The 20,836-nt window shown below is 38.3% G+C and overlaps 1 protein-coding gene across 3 annotated transcripts in view; it reads right to left on the minus strand.

Annotated features, from left to right (window-relative positions):
- The window catches only part of l(2)10685 (5-methylcytosine rRNA methyltransferase l(2)10685), a 47,868-nt gene extending 34,087 nt beyond the window's left edge, over nt 1-13,781 (minus strand). Inside the window, exons 1-4 of one of the 3 annotated variants that reach the window (XM_070093556.1) lie at nt 13,623-13,781; nt 10,581-10,757; nt 7,202-7,369; nt 1,443-1,646 (exon numbers count right to left, since the gene is read on the minus strand). In XM_070093556.1, the coding sequence (XP_069949657.1) occupies nt 1,443-1,646; nt 7,202-7,369; nt 10,581-10,757; nt 13,623-13,697 (624 nt within the window). In that variant the 5' untranslated portion in view covers nt 13,698-13,781. The remainder of the gene's footprint in view (nt 1-1,442; nt 1,647-7,201; nt 7,370-10,580; nt 10,758-13,622) is intronic. The other 2 variants (XM_070093557.1, XM_070093558.1) reach the window with 2 other exon arrangements.
- Between the last annotated feature and the right edge of the window lie 7,055 nt (nt 13,782-20,836).

The following is a 20,836-nucleotide window of genomic DNA, read 5'->3' on the forward strand; positions in this document are numbered from 1 at the left end:
TTTATGCATCGGCGATTTTGCCCACTTTGAGCCCTATTTTCAGCCAATTCCATTGTACTAGTCGACAAAAATCATAACTATTTCGCTAGAACTCCATTTTTTCTATCGAATGAGTACAAGAAGCCACCCATTTACCAATTTCAACTATCCAATAAAGTGGTCAGAATTTAGCAATTTTGCCAATTTCACACAAATTTCAAGAGATGTCAATTTCCAAATAGGGTCCAGAATAAACAAGAAAGACATTCCTGGCACTAAAATAACATTTCCTCTGTTCACTGGTCACATCTCCACACCCCTCTTACATTCTTTTGCTTTCCACTTCGAATTTTTATTCTCACAAAAAATAAAAGATTTACTGTTATGCAGACTACTGCATTAGTGTAGAAATGGCATAAATAATATCAGCGCACTTGTGAAAGAATATTAGACTCACCAGTTGACGTGTATTGGACGCGTAGCATGATTTGTTTACTTTTGAACTTTGACAAAAATCCAAGATTTCTGATACTTTGAGCTCAATTTCAAGGTACTTTTCATTGTAAAGCCAATCAAAATCGTCTCAATTTCTGTAATATGTCTTCCATTTTATAAAATAAGACCAGGAAAACTAGAATACCATCATAAATACCATATGAAAATACAGTGCAAAGTTGCTGTTTTAAACCAAAAACACTGTCAAAGTTTTTTTTTCTCATTACGCACTGTGTGCTGCAGGATTTTTTTACACTGCGCACACTGACCACATAGACCCATTCTTTCATACGTAGGCCTACCAGTTTTCTCTCACTAGATTTGAGGGCGCTAGAATTTAGGCGTACTAGTACGTCAAAAACCCTGGTGCGTAAGCCGTACTAGTGTGTCAGAAACCCTGAAAGGGTTAATGTTAATGGTTAGGTTAGGTAAGGTTTGTCAGGAAACAGGACAAATGTTTCCTGACGTGGGTCTTAGTCAGATGATGACCAGCCTTTGGAGCTTTGGTCATCTGACCAAGGCCTTCCACTGGCTTACCGGTCCACCCCTGTAAAATTATGGTCATTTATAACCATGTATGTTCTACTGTTAATGTTAATTGTTAAAAAATAACTCTAGGAAATTTCTAGTTACAGTATTACATTCAAATTCAGTTTAATTGACAATTACGATCCACAATACCACACAAAAATCTCTTATGTTAAATCTTTCTTATGGTCAAGATATTTATCATACTGTGGATATGTCTTTCCATAATGTTGGTATTGTTACCCTTTTGCTTTCATTCACCATACTATAAATTCAAGAAGATACTATTTAACTTTTTTATGCATTAAACAGTGTTTTAAAGACAGAATTTACAAACTATTAATGATAGAATCTGTCATTACCATGCATTTTCTTTTTACACAAATATACTCTATGAAATTAAACATCATAGAAGTGTACCATAATGGCATGAATCATACCTTTAGTTTGGTGGCTGGCACATAATCCATCATGATGCTGGTCCCCCTGGTGCCAACTTCAGAAGGAAGAATAACCCGACTGGTGTTGTCAAATTCTGCTGCCCCAAGAGTAGGGTCTTTGGCCAAAGCTCTTAGCTGATATTCTTCTGGGTAACGACTAATGGGTTCCACTTTTGCTCGTGCTGCTAACTCATCATCGTCTAGCTGAAATAAACCGTTTCTGATTTACAGGACAAAATATTTTTTGAATCATTATTATGAGTATTCATATGCTTATGGAAGGTAAAGGATAAGAATTTCCCTTCCACTAAAAAAGTGAAAAACCCTATCTGTTATCTGTTAGTGGTTCTGAGGATTATCTTCCCCAGTATGTAAATATAAGTCTGATACAATTAACCTGTCTTCTTACATATTCATGAGACAGAACAATTTACTTGTCATTTTAAGTGGTAATGAGACAGAATGACTGACCCATCATCTTTTGTGTTGAACATCAAAATGGTATACAATACCGACAGGTTGTTAGGTAAGACACATATGCAACAGTTAGACATCTTTATTCCGAAACGTTTCGCCTACACAGTAGGCTTCTTCAGTCGAATACAGAAAGTAGGCAGGAGCAGTAGAGATGTGAAGACGATGTAATCAGTCCATCACCCTTAAAGTCGTAGAATTTGAGGTTGTCAGTCCCTCGGCCTGGAGAAGTTCAGTTCCATAGTCAGGAACTATCTATGGAACTGAACTTCTCCAGGCCGAGGGACTGACAACCTCAAATTCTACGACTTTAAGGGTGATGGACTGATTACATCGTCTTCACATCTCTACTGCTCCTGCCTACTTTCTGTATTCGACTGAAGAAGCCTACTGTGTAGGCGAAACGTTTCGGAATAAAGATGTCTAACTGTTGCATATGTGTCTTACCTAACAATCTTTTGTGTTCATGAGACAGAATGAGTGACCTGTCATCTTACGTGTTCATGAGACAGAATGGGTGACCAGTCATCTTAGGAAAATCCAGCACTTGAATATAGCACTGTACAGTATTCTATAAATAGCAAAATCTAACAAAGTCTGTGTGCTAATTTACAGTTAAATAATAGTTCTATTATTTTTTAGGTGGGTAACGATTTAACAGATATCAAAGACACGGATGTTTAAGCTAAAAACAATAGATACAAGTGATATATTGAGATTGGATAAATTTAAATTTAGAAAGGAGATAGGAAGGTACTGAAGACAGCACTTTGGGCAACTTCAGAAGTAGTTTGGACAACTATGAATGAAAAGTGTTAGGTTTGAGATGAACCTTCCTGGTACAGGTCAGTAGGCCTACTGTAGTGATCCTGTTTTTTCATGATCTTAAAATCAGATATCTTACAAAGATTTTCATCATTTTTTTACACAAATCAGACCTTAGGTAATCTGAAGCTATATAAAATGAGAAAAAAAAAAAACATTCAAAACCTTTAATAATTAATCTGCAATTTTTTATTATTTTTTTTTTATTATCACACTGGCCGATTCCCACCAAGGCAGGGTGGCCCGAAAAAGAAAAACTTTCACCATCATTCACTCCATCACTGTCTTGCCAGAAGGGTGCTTTACACTACAGTTTTTAAACTGCAACATTAACACTCCTCCTTCAGAGTGCAGGCACTGTACTTCCCATCTCCAGGACTCAAGTCCGGCCTGCCGGTTTCCCTGAATCCCTTCATAAATGTTACTTTGCTCACACTCCAACAGCACGTCAAGTATTAAAAACCATTTGTCTCCATTCACTCCTATCAAACACGCTCATGCATGCCTGCTGGAAGTCCAAGCCCCTCGCACACAAAACCTCCTTTACCCCCTCCCTCCAACCTTTCCTAGGCCGACCCCTACCCCGCCTTCCTTCCACTACAGACTGATACACTCTTGAAGTCATTCTGTTTCGCTCCATTCTCTCTACATGTCCGAACCACCTCAACAACCCTTCCTCAGCCCTCTGGACAACAGTTTTGGTAATCCCGCACCTCCTCCTAACTTCCAAACTACGAATTCTCTGCATTATATTCACACCACACATTGCCCTCAGACATGACATCTCCACTGCCTCCAGCCTTCTCCTCGCTGCAACATTCATCACCCACGCTTCACACCCATATAAGAGCGTTGGTAAAACTATACTCTCATACATTCCCCTCTTTGCCTCCAAGGACAAAGTTCTTTGTCTCCACAGACTCCTAAGTGCACCACTCACTCTTTTTCCCTCATCAATTCTATGATTCACCTCATCTTTCATAGACCCATCCGCTGACACGTCCACTTCCAAATATCTGAATACGTTCACCTCCTCCATACTCTCTCCCTCCAATCTGATATTCAATCTTTCATCACCTAATCTTTTTCTTATCCTCATAACCTTACTCTTTCCTGTATTCACCTTTAATTTTCTTCTTTTGCACACCCTACCAAATTCATCCACCAATCTCTGCAACTTCTCTTCAGAATCTCCCAAGAGCACAGTGTCATCAGCAAAGAGCAGCTGTGACAACTCCCACTTTGTGTGTGATTCTTTATCTTTTAACTCCACGCCTCTTGCCAAGACCCTCGCATTTACTTCTCTTACAACCCCATCTATAAATATATTAAACAACCACGGTGACATCACACATCCTTGTCTAAGGCCTACTTTTACTGGGAAAAAATTTCCCTCTTTCCTACATACTCTAACTTGAGCCTCACTATCCTCGTAAAAACTCTTCACTGCTTTCAGTAACCTACCTCCTACACCATACACTTGCAACATCTGCCACATTGCCCCCCTATCCACCCTGTCATACGCCTTTTCCAAATCCATAAATGCCACAAAGACCTCTTTAGCCTTATCTAAATACTGTTCACTTATATGTTTCACTGTAAACACCTGGTCCACACACCCCCTACCTTTCCTAAAGCCTCCTTGTTCATCTGCTATCCTATTCTCCGTCTTACTCTTAATTCTTTCAATTATAACTCTACCATACACTTTACCAGGTACACTCAACAGACTTATCCCCCTATAATTTTTGCACTCTCTTTTATCCCCTTTGCCTTTATACAAAGGAACTATGCATGCTCTCTGCCAATCCCTAGGTACCTTACCCTCTTCCATACATTTATTAAATAATTGCACCAACCACTCCAAAACTATATCCCCACCTGCTTTTAACATTTCTATCTTTATCCCATCAATCCCGGCTGCCTTACCCCCTTTCATTTTACCTACTGCCTCACGAACTTCCCCCACACTCACAACTGGCTCTTCCTCACTCCTACAAGATGTTATTCCTCCTTGCCCTATACACGAAATCACAGCTTCCCTATCTTCATCAACATTTAACAATTCCTCAAAATATTCCCTCCATCTTCCCAATACCTCTAACTCTCCATTTAATAACTCTCCTCTCCTATTTTTAACTGACAAATCCATTTGTTCTCTAGGCTTTCTTAACTTGTTAATCTCACTCCAAAACTTTTTCTTATTTTCAACAAAATTTGTTGATAACATCTCACCCACTCTCTCATTTGCTCTCTTTTTACATTGCTTCACCACTCTCTTAACCTCTCTCTTTTTCTCCATATACTCTTCCCTCCTTGCATCACTTCTACTTTGTAAAAACTTCTCATATGCTAACTTTTTCTCCCTTACTACTCTCTTTACATCATCATTCCACCAATCGCTCCTCTTCCCTCCTGCACCCACTTTCCTGTAACCACAAACTTCTGCTGAACACTCTAACACTACATTTTTAAACCTACCCCATACCTCTTCGACCCCATTGCCTATGCTCTCATTAGCCCATCTATCCTCCAATAGCTGTTTATATCTTACCCTAACTGCCTCCTCTTTTAGTTTATAAACCTTCACCTCTCTCTTCCCTGATGCTTCTATTCTCCTTGTATCCCATCTACCTTTTACTCTCAGTGTAGCTACAACTAGAAAGTGATCTGATATATCTGTGGCCCATCTATAAACATGTACATCCTGAAGTCTACTCAACAGTCTTTTATCTACCAATACATAATCCAACAAACTACTGTCATTTCGCCCTACATCATATCTTGTATACTTATTTATCCTCTTTTTCTTAAAATATGTATTACCTATAACTAAACCCCTTTCTATACAAAGTTCAATCAAAGGGCTCCCATTATCATTTACACCTGGCACCCCAAACTTACCTACCACACCCTCTCTAAAAGTTTCTCCTACTTTAGCATTCAGGTCCCCTACCACAATTACTCTCTCACTTGGTTCAAAGGCTCCTATACATTCACTTAACATCTCCCAAAATCTCTCTCTCTCCTCTGCATTCCTCTCTTCTCCAGGTGCATACACGCTTATTATGACCCACTTCTCGCATCCAACCTTTACTTTAATCCACATAATTCTTGAATTTACACATTCATATTCTCTTTTCTCCTTCCATAACTGATCATTTAACATTACTGCTACCCCTTCCTTTGCTCTACTCTCTCAGATACTCCAGATTTAATCCCATTTATTTCCCCCCACTGAAACTCTCCTACCCCCTTCAGCTTTGTTTCGCTTAGAGCCAGGACATCCAACTTCTTTTCATTCATAACATCAGCAATCATCTGTTTCTTGTCATCCGCACTACATCCACGCACATTTAAGCATCCCAGTTTTATAAAGTTTTTCTTCTTCTCTTTTTTAGTAATGTATACAGGAGAAGGGGTTACTAGCCCATTGCTCCCGGCATTTTAGTCGCCTCATACGACACGCATGGCTTACGGAGGAAAGATTCTTTTCTACTTCCCCATGGACAATAGAAGAAATAAAGAAGAACAAGAGCTATTTAGAAAAAAGGAGAAAAACCTAGATGTATGTATATATATATGCATGTGCGTGTCTGTGAAGTGTGACCAAAGTGTAAGTAGGAGTAGCAAGATATCCCTGTTATCTAGCGTGTTTATGAGACAGAAAAAGAAACCAGCAATCCTACCATCATGCAAAACAGTTACAGGTTTTTGTTTCACAGTCATCTGGCAGGACGGTAGTACTTCCCTGTAAATCAATACATACTTTATTTTAATATTTATTACACCAGAAACTGATCCAACACAAACTGCATAATCATTCACTGTCTGAGTTGCATACAGTTTATATACTTTTATTCAGCTGTCTTATGGCAAGGTCTTAAGAATAGTGAGACAAGGTGAGTGAAGAGAATAAACATATGTATTATAAATGTGATAAAGCAAGAAAGCTTTTGCTTAGCATATATATACACACCCCTCTGGGTTTTCTTCTATTTTCTCTCTAGTTCTTGTTCCTGTTTATTTCCTCTTATCTCCATGGGGAAGTAGAACAGAATTCTTTCTCCGTAAGCCATGCGTGTTGTAAGAGGTGACTAAAATGCCGGGAGCAAGGGGTTAGTAACTCCTTCTCCTGTATAAATTACTAAATTTAAAAAGAGAAACTTTCATTTTTCTTTTTTGGCCACCCTGCCTTGGTGGGATACAGCCGGTCTGTTGAAAAAAAAAAAAATCTTGGGTATATTATGACTGCAAAATTTTTAGCAATTTAGGTTATCTTTATAGGGAACATACACAGAGAAGTGTATATCTCTTGGCTCAGTGTATAAATGATTATGCAGTAAAGTATTCTTGATGTTAGTGTGCTTTATCGACATGTAATGATTTGTATGTCATTTAGTTGCTGATCACTGATGTGTTTAAAAGTATAGTGCATGGCAAAATTAATTTTTAATTACCTTCACAAGGGAGGGTCTTATTAATTCTGAATCTTCAGTGTCTCTCTGATCTTCAGAGAAACTCTCCTCACATTCCTCAGATACCTGCTGAGCCTTCTGTTTCTTACTAGCTTTCATTCGATCAGCAATAATTGAATATTTATGCCTGATGTCCACTGCACCAAGATCCTAGGAGAAAAAGAGAGAAACAGTAAGTTGCAAAGAAACTACCTAAGCAGCTACTGTACTAAATTTACTAGGTATTTAGCATGACTTACGCCACTGGAAGTAAATTTTCCTAGATAACCTTTAATTAATTCTCTAAGAAAATTCAGCATTGATCATGTACATGATTGTAAAATACCACAATGAAAACAGGAAATAAACATGAGCGCATTCATGTGCTTACACACATCTTCAGAGAAATTTTTATTATTATTATCACACTGGCCGATTCCCACCAGGGCAGGGTGGCCCGAAAAAGAAAAACTTTCACCATCATTCTGCAATGGAAGATGTGTGTGTAAGTACATGAAAGTACTCAGGTTTTATTTCCTATTTTCACTGTGGGATTTTTTCACATTTGCAATTATGCATTTTATTGTGATTTCTTCCATAATTATACATATTCTCCATCTACTGTATTTCTTCATAATCTGAGAATATATGCAACCACAGATACTAACTTGTGATTAGCAAGCAGAAAAACAATAAAACATTTTATGGGTTTGTTAAACAATTTGTGATCAACTAACTGTTTTCTGCTTCTTGCAAGAAAAACAACTAACCCTTTGACTGTTTCGGTCGTATATATACGTCTTACAAGGTACCGTGTTCAACGTATATATACTCATAAATTCTAGCAGCTTCAAATCAAGCAGGAGAAAGCTGGTAGGCCCACATGTGAGAGAATGGGTCTGTGTGGTCAGTGTGCACCATATAAAAAAAATCCTGGAGCATGCAGTGCATAATGAGAAAAAAAAACTCCGACCGTTTTCTTAATTAAAATGCCGACTTTGTGGTCTATGTTCGTATAGTATTTATGGTTGTTTTCTCGTTTTTTTTTCGTCTCATTTGATAGAATGAAAAACATATTATAGAAATAGAGGTGATTTTGATTGATTTTACTATAAAAAGAACCTGGAAATGGAGCTCAAAGTAGGGGAAATGTTTGATTTTTGCCGATGTTCAAAAGTAAACAAATAATGTCATTGTCCAATAAATGTCCAACTAACCATTCTAATATGCAGTCATGAATGGTTTGATGTTATTTATACAATTATTACAGTATTGCAGTAGTCTGCATAACAGTAAATCTTCTATTTTTTGTCCATATAAATTAAAAATAGAAAGCAAGAGTAATATCAGAGGGGCCTGGAGACATGACTGATAAACAAAGAAAATGTTATTTTAGAGCCAGGAATGTCTGCATTGTTCATTCTGGACCTTATTTTGAAATTGTCATATTTTTTAATTTTCATGAAATTGGCCAAATTGCAAATTTCTGACCACGTTATTAAGTAGTTGATATCGGTAAATGGGCAGTTTCTTGTACTCAATCGATAGAAAAAATGGAGTCCTAAAGAAATAGCTATGAGTTTGGTCGACTGGAACAATGGAATTAGCCAAAAATAGGGCTCAAAGTGGGCGAAATCACCGATTTGTAAATATCACTGAGGTCTCTAACTTCATGAGAACGTAATTCTGTCAGTTTTCCATCAAATTTCTTTTTTTGGTGTCATTACAATCGGGAAAAGATTCTCTATCATTTCATAAGAAAAAATAATTTTTTTTTTTTAAATTTTGCGACACCAGGAGACACCTCAGGATTGGGGGTTGCGACAATCAAGGGGTTAACTAAACTAATACAAATTCTTAAGAGAGAGAGAGAGAGATTTAGTAAATTAAGCAACGTATTTTTACATTATCAAAAATCTCAGTGGGGCAGATAGGTTAGTTTTGGTGGAAAAAAAAAAAAAAGGCATATCAAACATTTGCATAATTGTTATCCTGGGTAGATGGGTGAACCAATTTATGTTTTGGAATGCAAATGTGAAACAAAAATTTCTGGAGTAAGCTATATAAAAAATCACTAAATGTTAAATTATCCAAATACAACAAGAACAGAGTAGAAGCATTTCATAGCTATTAAAATGTCTTCCAAAAACTAGATGAGAACGATTCATTCCAAACACAGAATGTGTTATATAGTACTGTAGAATTAAATAATAAAAAATTTACATCAGCCAGTTTCCAAGATAGGGTGACCATAGAAATTAACACATTTTATATACAATGCACTAAAAAAAAAAAAACTTTTTTAACACGTTGGCTGTTTCCCACCGAGGCAAGATGACCCAAGAAAGAAAGAAAAATTTTCATCATCATTCACACTTTCACCACCATTCATACATAATCACTGTCTTTGCTGAGGCGCTCAGATACAACAGTTTAGATGTCACTCCAAATAGCCAATATCCCAAATCTCTCCTTTGAAGTGCAGGCATTGTACTTCCTACCTCCAGGACTCAAGTCTGGCTAACTGTTTCCCTGAATCCCTTCACAAAATATTACCCTGCTCACAAAAAAATACATTATACATAAATTCTTCATAGGTGGATTTCAAATATACAGTACAAACAGGCCCTGCTTTATAGTGTTTTGCTAATGCAGTGGTTTTCAATCATATCCATTCTTCATTTATTCAGACTTCCTACAATAAATAATATTCACCACTCACTATAAGCTAAGGAAAAAAATATTTGGAGGTAAGTAATGTGTTACACTTAGGTCACACTACACATACAAGTACAAGCATATATATATATATATATATATATACACACCCCTCTGGGTTTTCTTCTATTTTTCTTACTAGTTCTTGTTCTTATTTATTTCCTCTTACCTCCATGGGAAAGTAGAACAGAATTCTTCCTCCGTAAGCCATGCATGTCGTAAGAGGTGACTAAAATGCTGGGAGCAAGGGGCTGGTAACCCCTTCTCCTGTATATATTACTAAATTTAAAAGGAAAAACTTTCATTTTTCCTTTTGGGTCACCCCACCTCAGTGGGATACGGCTGGTGCGTTGAAAGAAAGAAGTAATGTGTGTACTGTCTATGCATTTTAAAGCCTAGCTCTATTGCTTACTTAATATATGATAGGCCAAACATGTTATCAGGCTTTTATATGTAACTGAAAGTGGAAAAAATCTGTTTCACTTTACAGTGATTTTTGATTTATGGCAGTAGCCCAGAACCTAACCTGCTATATAAGTGGGGCCCTCCTGTAGTATCCAAACATGTTTAAATTCTATATTTGCCAATTAAGCTTTTGAAATACAATGTATACTTAATACTGTAATTGTTCTCCTGCCCTGTATCAATATTAATGTCTTCTTACCTGAAAGTTTTCCACAGTAAGTTCATGGTTAGCAAAGTTGTTTATGACAGCTACATATTTTTGTTTTGACAAAAGAGCAAGCCTGATTGAAGGCCACCGTGGACCATACACAGGAGGATATGCAACATCAAAGTACTCCTGTGCTCGAATTGTGTTGGTCTTCTTGCGCTGACTTTCCTAAAAAAATATTGTAAGTAATTTGTTAAAAAAAATTTCTTCACCCAACACTAACACTACTTCCCTTTTCTCCACATATATTTTATGCAAAAAATATATAAAAATAAAATAAAAATTATGCTTTTTTGCAACTGTTTTAAAAATATACTGTGATATTACAATGAACCTTATGATGAGATACATTATGATCTTGCAACTCAAGTGGATTTCTTGCCCACTATGTATAATATCTAATTCACTTATTTTTATTTTGGTTTAAATCATTAAGCAAGCTTATCAAACAAAGTACCTATTTATATAATTACTATTATTATTATTATTATTATTATTATTATTATTATTATTATAATACAGTGGACCCCCGGTTAACGATATTTTTTTTCACTCCAGAAGTATGTTCAGGTGCCAGTACTGACCGAATTTGTTCCCATAAGGAATATTGTGAAGTAGATTAGTCCATTTCAGACCCCCAAACATACACTTACAAACGCACTTACATAAATACACTTACATAATTGGTCGCATTCGGAGGTGATCGTTATGTGGGGGTCCACTGTATAGTGTAGTATTCATAGTGACTTTCACACAATAGAGTTACTTACCTGTTTTAACTTTTAAGGCTATAATCATGATTTATTTCTACTTTAACTTACTGCTAGGCTTTAAATAACAAGCTATTACAAGGACCCCGATGGAAATAACTCACTTTTTCACATTTTTTTTCTTTTTGGTTATCCTAGGTAATTTACACATATGTTAATATGTATGATAACTGTACTTATGTGGACCTTAACCTAAATAAATAAACTTATTTGCTTAAGGTTTAATCAGAGGATGGGAAGGCAAGCACCAGTTCCTTGGATAAAGGCATCTAGGCAGCCCCATTTGAAGGAATATAAGCAAGAAATGGTAATGTATATAATGATTATATTAGCAATATTCCAAAAAACTATTACGTATATAGAGTTGGAACAAAATCCACTTGCATTGAAATTACGGGACCTACATCTTCATGCTGACCACCATTTTCAGCACATTATCTGATTTGTGTCTGTTCTCTAGGGGCCTTTTCTCAATATTAAAAACTGAATCTCATAAGAGGAGTTGTTGATAATTGATTTTAATGCTGATGTTCAGTCTGCAAGAGAAGTGAGCTAAGGTGGCTCAGTTAGCACCTGCCTCAGATTTCACGTTGAGGGACCAGGGTTCAATCCATGGCATGAATGGAAAGATTGGGCATGTTCCTTACACCTGCTGCCCCTGTTCCCCTAGCAGTCAATACTGGTAGGTACAGTGCCTGTATGTTAGGTGACTGGGGTCAGTTGCATCCTGGAGGAGAAGATGAAAGGGCCCCACTGCAAGTAAGGCAGGCATCCCTCAATGACATCCTGACTTTACTAAATCATCCTGGATTACTAACCCTCTACGTTAATACTTTATTGGATTATCCTGGGTTACTAACTTTCTAGGTTAATACTTTACTGGATTATCCTGGGTTATTAACCCTCTAGGTTAATATTTTACTGGATTATCTTGGGTTACTAGCCCTCTAGGTTAATACTTTACTGGATGATCCTGGGTTACTAACCCTCTAGGTTAATACTTTACTGGATTATCCAGAGTTACTCACCTTTTATGTTAATAATCCAAGTAGAATATTCTTTCTGACACCTGTTGCCCCTGTTCACCTTTTTTTGGGTTATCCTAAGTCAGGGATTCTCAACTTTTCCTCCATCAATATTCCCCTCGGCTTGATGTATTTCTCTATTTACCCCCTTACTTCCATACAAAAAATTTATCTCCATCATAAAGGGACAGAAAAACAAGGTCAGAAAAAAATAAATTTAATTATTATTCAATTATCAGGCACATCAAATATTTACCCTTTGCCATGTAATTTTTTTACCCCAAGGGGGAAATTTACCCCTGGTTGAGAATCACTGTCCTAGGTAATCTACACATAAGCTGCTATGTATGATAATTTATGTAACTGTATTTATGCATACCCGTACCGAATAAACTTACTTTAGTTAAAACTGACTTTATTTGGTAATCTTTGATTTAACCCTTTATGATTTACCTCTATGTGTACCTACAATAAATACCTGCCTTCACTACATACTCATGGAAAGCACTAAACCCTGAAGGGTCAAACAGTATGTGCCTTTGAAACAACTGTGCACAAAATATTCAGTCTCTAAAGTCATTTATGGAATTAGTAAATAAAGCTTATCTTTACGATTTTTTTTTTCATTTTTACTTATGGGGAAATGCCTGGGAGGAATTTAGGTTCGATGCAAGGAAGTGGAGGCTAAATCCAATTTCTAGGATTAACAGCCCTCCACCCCAAGGACTCCAATTGAAATAAGTCACTTTGTCTAGCTTTTTGGGTTATCCTAGGTAATTTACACTATGATAATTGTACTTATGTGTATCTGTGCCTAAATAAACTTATACCAGCATCAAGGAACCCCCAATGTGTACCTGTACCTAAAAAAAACTTACACTGCCTTCCAGGAACCCCAATGTGTACCTATACCTAAATAAACTTACTTACACCAGCATCAAGGAACCCCAATGTATACCCAAATGTACACTGGCATCAAGGAACCCCAATGTGTACCTGTACTTAAATAAACTTACTTTCACCAGCATAAAGGAACCCCAATGTGTACCTGTACCTATAAAAAAAAAGCTTACACCGGCATCAAGAAACCCAATGTATACCTGTACCTATATAAACTTACTGACACCGGTATCAAGGAACCCCATCAGCTAGCTACTTTTAGGGTTCTCCATATTTCCATCAGAATTTCAACTACAATAGTCATTTATCACATTTAAATTTATAGTAATTCTGATTACCTTCCTCTTAAAACGTCTTTGCATATGTAAAACCAATAATCGCTGTTCAATTCTCCATTTCGTGATAGCCAACATTTTGCTGGTCTTGTTGGGGGTTTACAGGGCACACACCTCACACGCCGTAATGAACCCTGAGTCAGGGATCAAATATTAACCAAATCTGCTTGGAAATTGGAAAGAGAACAAGGTTCCCTTCGAAAACAGAAGAGGAATTGTTCCATATTAAATCAGGTGGACTCCCACGCCTAAAACCAATTAAAGCTAGACGCCGTCACTCCACCAGTTAGAAACCAGCTTCCCAAAAGCTGTATTAATCCACACAGGGAAAACAAATTATTATTATAAAAAAAGAAGCGCTAAACCACAAGGGTAGGGATAACAAAGGTTAAGGTTCGAGGTTTTTAACCAGAAGTTTAGTAAGCTGGGGGAGGAAGAGATAGGTAAGGATGGAATGTGGAAAAGGGTGTGGGAACGTGTGAGATGCCCACTCTGGCAATCACCGTTGACACAGATCCTATGCTCTGTTTTCACAAGTACTCCTATGGCTACACTACTTGAGAGAGTTAACTGCCTGACAGGAAAGTCTTGCCCTCAACCATGCATAAATCAGAACAGACTTACTTGATGTAGTGACTCTACCCTAGCTAGAAACCCCCTGAATGGCATCGGCAGACGATGCAACATCCCGCCAATAAAAAGCGGGGCACCACTAGCACGATAAGTCTCAAGTCAATAAAGTTCAGTTGAAGCTCTTTTCGTATTATTGTTCTCAAACTGCTAACTGACAATCCAAGATTGTAATTTACTCCCTCTTTGAGAGAGTATAACATAGTCAATTCATCAGTTCTATCATTCATCTGAAGACCAATGTGAGACGGAATCCACATCATGTTCACTCTGACTCCACTGTCCACAATCTTATACCTGTGTCTGGCGTCTGACACAAGCATGCCACAATTCCTACTTAATGAGTTGAGAAAAATTTATGGATGACAGAGAATCAGTTACAATTAAAGTGTCAACCTTAGATACATGGACGCATATGAGTGCAAGAAGTATGACAAACAGTTCTGTTTGAAGGATAGAGACCCAGTTATTGATGCGTGCTCCAATTTCTTTGTGAGAGCCATCACTGTATGACAACAGCAGCACTACCAGCTGCACCAGTCCATTGATGAACGGAACCATCAACGTAAATAATTTGTGAAGGAGTGTGCTGTGTGACTAAGTTATCAATACAGCTTAAGGCATCCTGTTTGGCTCGAAGGCGAAGCTTAGGTTGTGATTTAAGAAGAATTTTGGGGGGAAACGGATAATGGTAGTTTGGAAAGGGATAATTCCCATGGAGCAGGGAAGTGCCGCTGTTGCCTTACTTGATATAGATCATGTAGCTGGTTCATGCGGAGGTCGTTAGTTTAATATCTTTATTATGCAGCCCATACCCATCCTGTGGGCGGTAGTCAAAAGATTACAGAAGTACATAATGGGTCCAGGGACTGGACCCTAAAGTTATGATAGCTGAACTAGTTACAAAGATAATGAACTCAAGGTAGATCTGGTCACAATCAATGGCAATTACAAAGGTAATGAATCATCCTCACTCATATACATGGTTACAATCATGAACAAATTACAAAGTAATGAGCCACTAACACGTCCACACCCGGTCACAATTGTAATAAATTATAAATATACAAATATTAAGTGGGTCATACACCCACACGAGCACACACACACAAACACGAGCGCGCGCGTCGGCTCCAGTTTTTTCCACCCATCTAGAGGGGTGTTCACCAGTGCTGAAGAAAGTTTGGAGGACTTCTGGGCAGGGGGTTGAATGGGGTAGCCTTAGCATATTGACCCCAGTGAGGATATTTCTTTCAGTAACACGATCTCTGATGCTTGGAATATCAAGTTCTTTCTGTATATTTAAGATTTTGGCAGTACGAGGGGATCCTAGGATGATCCTTATTGCTTCGTTCTGCAGTTTTTTCAGCCTTCCAAGCTTCCAATCAGACACAAGAGCAAGTAGTGCAAGAGCAACCAATGATCTAATATAAACAAAATACATCATTTTCACAATTTTAACATTAGCACCATACCTTGGATGAAAACCTGCCACAACTCTAAGTGCTCTCAGCCTTTCTTTGTAATGGCGAGTCTCGTTACAACAGGATCAAGTAGTGGAACCTCAAAGCCTAGATACCTGTACTATCTGGTTACATATTCTAGATGAGACCCATCATGCAACTGGATCTGGCTAACTGTGCCTCCCAGTCGAGGAGGACGCCTATTTAGTATCTTTGTTTTATCAGTAGATTATCAACCCCAGGTCCTGACACGAGGTAAGTACATGGTTAAGGATGTTTAAGGTGTTGGAGAATTCGGTGGTGTGAATCATTATATCATCAACAAAACTAATAATATAATGATGGGGCTGGCTAGGCATAGCATTAGGTAAAGCATTAATTAGAATACTGAATAGAGTGGAACTGAGGACACCTCCCCGTGGGGTTCCTAATACAAAGTCTTTAGTGCCAGTCTGCATTCATTCACTAGGTGTGTGAAAAGTTGAACACTCCAATCCAGTTGTCCAAATAATCAAAAACAATTTACACAGAATGTATAGGTAGAAATATAATGATTGCAAATTGTTACTATTAAAATCTTAACTAGGCGCTAAATCCACTAGATGAGATGGAAAGGAACATAGATGTTAACAGGCTGACTCTTGCTTAACTGAACGACATGGAGGAGTAAGCTTGTTCACAGTAAATATGCAATAATCTCAGTGTGATGAATGGTTTGAAAAACCGACAAGTTGAAGATTGAGACACTTATGCAGCATATGGGAATCTTTATTCAGGAAACGTTTCGCCACACAGTGGCGATGGACTGAACACATCGACTCCAGGTTGAGGGACTGATTACCTCATTCTCCTCCTCTCCTTACGCCTTCCTCTTTGTATTGGACTGATGAAGCCACTGTGTGGCGAAACGTTTCCTGAATAAAGATTCCCATATGCTGCATAAGTGTCTCAATCTTCAATAATCTCAGTAAAAAGACAATGAAAATAGAAATCTTGTCTGACTTACCTGGGCTATCCCAGGCAATCCACACACACGGCGCCTTGCATGGCAATTTATATAACTGCACCTATGTACCTGTACCTGAACAAAATTTACTTAATGGTCAAAAATAGCATAAGTTACACACTCACAGCACATAAAAACAGTGCAATTTAAAATAGTACTAGGAATTTAGCAGTAAAGTTTGTCTCAACCGGTGTGGAAAATACTGTATATATTTTCCAGAAATTCAGTATTTATATGTAAATAGATGGCCATACTGTATTTAATAATATTTGTCATAGAAAACGGAAAGCCTGCGTCTGCGCAGACGAGACTCGCCATCTTGGTTTTGAATTTGTATTAGAACGTTGGTGTAATGGGTAGAAATTTTCGTGCTCTAGAGGTTAAAATTGTGTTGACACCTCTCAAATAGGAGGCGAAATTGGTGGATGTGCATTCCTGCATAACGAGATATCAGGCGACTGGACAATACCTCTCCAGGAACCTCAGATAAGCTCTCTAGATTTGTGTATAATTCTGGCCAGTGTTTTCATAAATTTAGTTAGTGAGGTTTTTCTGAGTATGATACAACTTAATCTCCAGTCAAATTGGTGAGTGATATTAAGATATTCTCTTTCTGTTAGGTAATTGTGTATATCTATAATTATTCTTTAATTTTTAATATACAGTCCACAAATTTATATATTTACCAGTATTCCTGGTGTATGTATATTTCATTTAATTAATAGGTCCAGAGCAACTTGTGGATATGACAGTGGTAGGTATCGAAGGGGGACATTTTTGTGACCAAGGTGTCCCAAATTCCTACTCGTCTATGTAACTCTGATAAATAATAATTATCTTTGTTATCAGTTTCTGTTATGTATACAATGAGTTACATTCAGATAAATGCAATTTTCCACAACCGGAAAATGTATTAAGAAACACAGCAACGACACTAGGACAACTTAATTGTGTAACTGTATTTCACAGTTCACTCCGAGCCTTTTAAAGTCTTAAAACAGGCTTACAAATGTGTTGCCCTCACAGAAAAAGTCAATTAACTGTCTATAAAGCGATCCACTGTTGCTGAAGGTAAAAAAAAATGTTAGATTAGAATAAACAATCATCTGTTCTGTTCCTAGCTATCCATATGTAAAGTGAAACCAAGCTATTGACATTTTTCGAAGTCATACTGGTACCTAATATGACCGGTGGTGATTTTGACAGTCCGGCGAAGAGAGCATGGGGACATAATGGGCAATCCATTGGGGGTTTGTAATCGTAAAAATGTTAAGAACCCCTGGGTTAGGTTAGGTTAGGCAAGGTTTGTCAGCAAACAGGACAAGTGTTTTCTGGTGCGGGTCTTACATGATGACCCACCGTTGGAGCTTTTGGTCATCTGACCGAGGCCTTCCGCTGGCTTACCGGTCCACCCCTTTAAAAAATATGACCATTTTTTTTAATTATAACCATTTCTTTTTAATTAACCCCTGGGTTAGATATCAGCCTCCCTCAAAACATAAGTTTAGCCAAATAATTTTAACTAAGGGAAATATATGCTGTTTCAATTACTCCCCTCCTCTAAATATAATAGTAATAATAATAATGATAGTAATAATAATAATATCAGTAAAAATAACAATGATAATAATAATGATATTCATAATAATATCAAAATAATGTTTTATACCAATTTGCACAATACAGAACTATCTCCACTGCAAAAGTTAATACTGTACACCTTGAAATATACATTATCAACAAACTTGGTGAAGCCCCTAAATTAGTTATTAAACCTAGTTATTCTGTTCATGAGAAACACTCAACCCATAAAGATTATACAGAGTGACGTGAAGCAATCATGTTTGATCACAGGAACGGAAGGGCAGCTCCAATTTCTTAGAAAAAGAGCCCTTCACCATCGTCAAGGGACTCCTCTGGAACGGTGTATTATTTAAAACATTTTACAACTGACCTGAAGACGAGCCTTGGCCTGATCTAATTATATTGAGTGAGAAAGTAGATACATGTATTTGGTTTGGAAAGAGGTTTTTCAAAATTGTGCTACTCTCAAATATATTTTCAGCTTACTGAAATGAGTGAGCTACTCAAGTCCCAATATGACTCAGTTTTTAGCAAGCCGCTAACCAGACTGAGAGTCGAAGATCAAAATTAATTTTTTATGGGAGAGCCACAGAATTTGGTTAACACAAGCCTATCCGATGTTATCCTGACGCCAAATGACTTCGAACAGGCGATAAATTACATGCCCATGCACTCTGCCCCAGGGCCAGACTCATGGAACTCCGTGTTCATCAAGAACTGCAAGAAGCCCCTATCACGAGCCTTTACCATCCTATGGAGGAGCATGGACACGGGGGTCGTCCCAGTTACTAAAAACAACAGACATAGCCCCACTCCACAAAGGGGGCAGTAAAGCAACAGCAAAGAACTACAGACCGATAGCACTAACATCCCATATCATAAAAATCTTTGAAAGGGTCCTAAGAAGCAAGATCACCACCCATCTAGAAACCCATCAGTTACACAACCCAGGGCAACATGGGTTTAGAACAGGTCGCTCCTGTCTGTCTCAACTATTGGATCACTACGACAAGGTCCTAGATGCACTAGAAGACAAAAAGAATGCAGATGCAATATATACAGACTTCGCAAAAGCCTTCGACAAGTGTGACCATGGCGTAATAGCGCACAAAATGCGTGCTAAAGGAATAACAGACAAAGTCGGTCGATGGATCTATAATTTCCTCACTAACAGAACACAGAGAGTAGTAGTCAACAGAGTAAAGTCCGAGGCAGCTACGGTGAAAAGCTCTGTTCCACAAGGCACAGTACTCGCTCCCATCTTGTTCCTCATCCTCATATCTGACATAGACAAGGATGTCAGCCACAGCACCGTGTCTTCCTTTGCAGATGACACCCGAATCTGCATGACAGTGTCTTCCATTGCAGACACTGCAAGGCTCCAGGCGGACATCAACCAAATCTTTCAGTGGGCTGCAGAAAACAATATGAAGTTCAACGATGAGAAATTTCAATTACTCAGATATGGTAAACACGAGGATATTAAATCTTCATCAGAGTACAAAACAAATTCTGGCCACAAAATAGAGCGAAACACCAACGTCAAAGACCTGGGAGTGATCATGTCGGAGGATCTCACCTTCAAGGACCATAACATTGTATCAATCGCATCTGCTAGAAAAATGACAGGATGGATAATGAGAACCTTCAAAACTAGGGAGGCCAAGCCCATGCGGACACTCTTCAGGTCACTTGTTCTATCTAGGCTGGAATATTGCTGCACACTAACAGCACCTTTCAAGGCAGGTGAAATTGCTGACCTAGAAAATGTACAGAGAACCTTCACGGCGCGCATAACGGAGATAAAACACCTCAATTACTGGGAGCGCTTGAGGTTCCTGAACCTGTATTCCCTGGAACGCAGGCGGGAGAGATACATGATTATATACACCTGGAAAATCCTAGAGGGACTAGTACCGAACTTGCACACGAAAATCACTCACTACGAAAGCAAAAGACTTGGCAGACGATGCAACATCCCCCCAATGAAAAGCAGGGGTGTCACTAGCACGTTAAGAGACCATACAATAAGTGTCAGGGGCCCGAGACTGTTCAACTGCCTCCCAGCATACATAAGGGGGATTACCAACAGACCCCTGGCAGTTTTCAAGCTGGCACTGGACAAGCACCTGAAGTCGGTTCCTGACCAGCCGGGCTGTGGCTCGTACGTTGGTTTGCGTGCAGCCAGCAGTAACAGCCTGGTTGATCAGGCTCTGATCCACCAGGAGGCCTGGTCACAGACCGGGCCGCGGGGGCGTTGACCCCCGGAACTCCAGGTAAACTCCAGGCACTTTAAACGGGAAGCGCATAACCTGAGGGAATGTGAGGCAGTCAGTTTTTATCCCGAGGATAGCTCGGGGTCGAACCTGAAACCCTGGCCATCATCAAGCACTGTGTTTAGTCAAGTTTCCTATGATGTTGAAACTAAAATACTAAACCTGACCATTAATTCACACCAACTTACTTGAAGTAATATCCGGCGCCAGGAAAGGGAAAAGTTACTGCACACACCCTAAGTGCTCTCTTGTTGTGAA

This window comes from Cherax quadricarinatus, chromosome 43, assembly GCF_038502225.1.
Source record: "Cherax quadricarinatus isolate ZL_2023a chromosome 43, ASM3850222v1, whole genome shotgun sequence".
NCBI lineage: Eukaryota > Metazoa > Arthropoda > Malacostraca > Decapoda > Parastacidae > Cherax > Cherax quadricarinatus.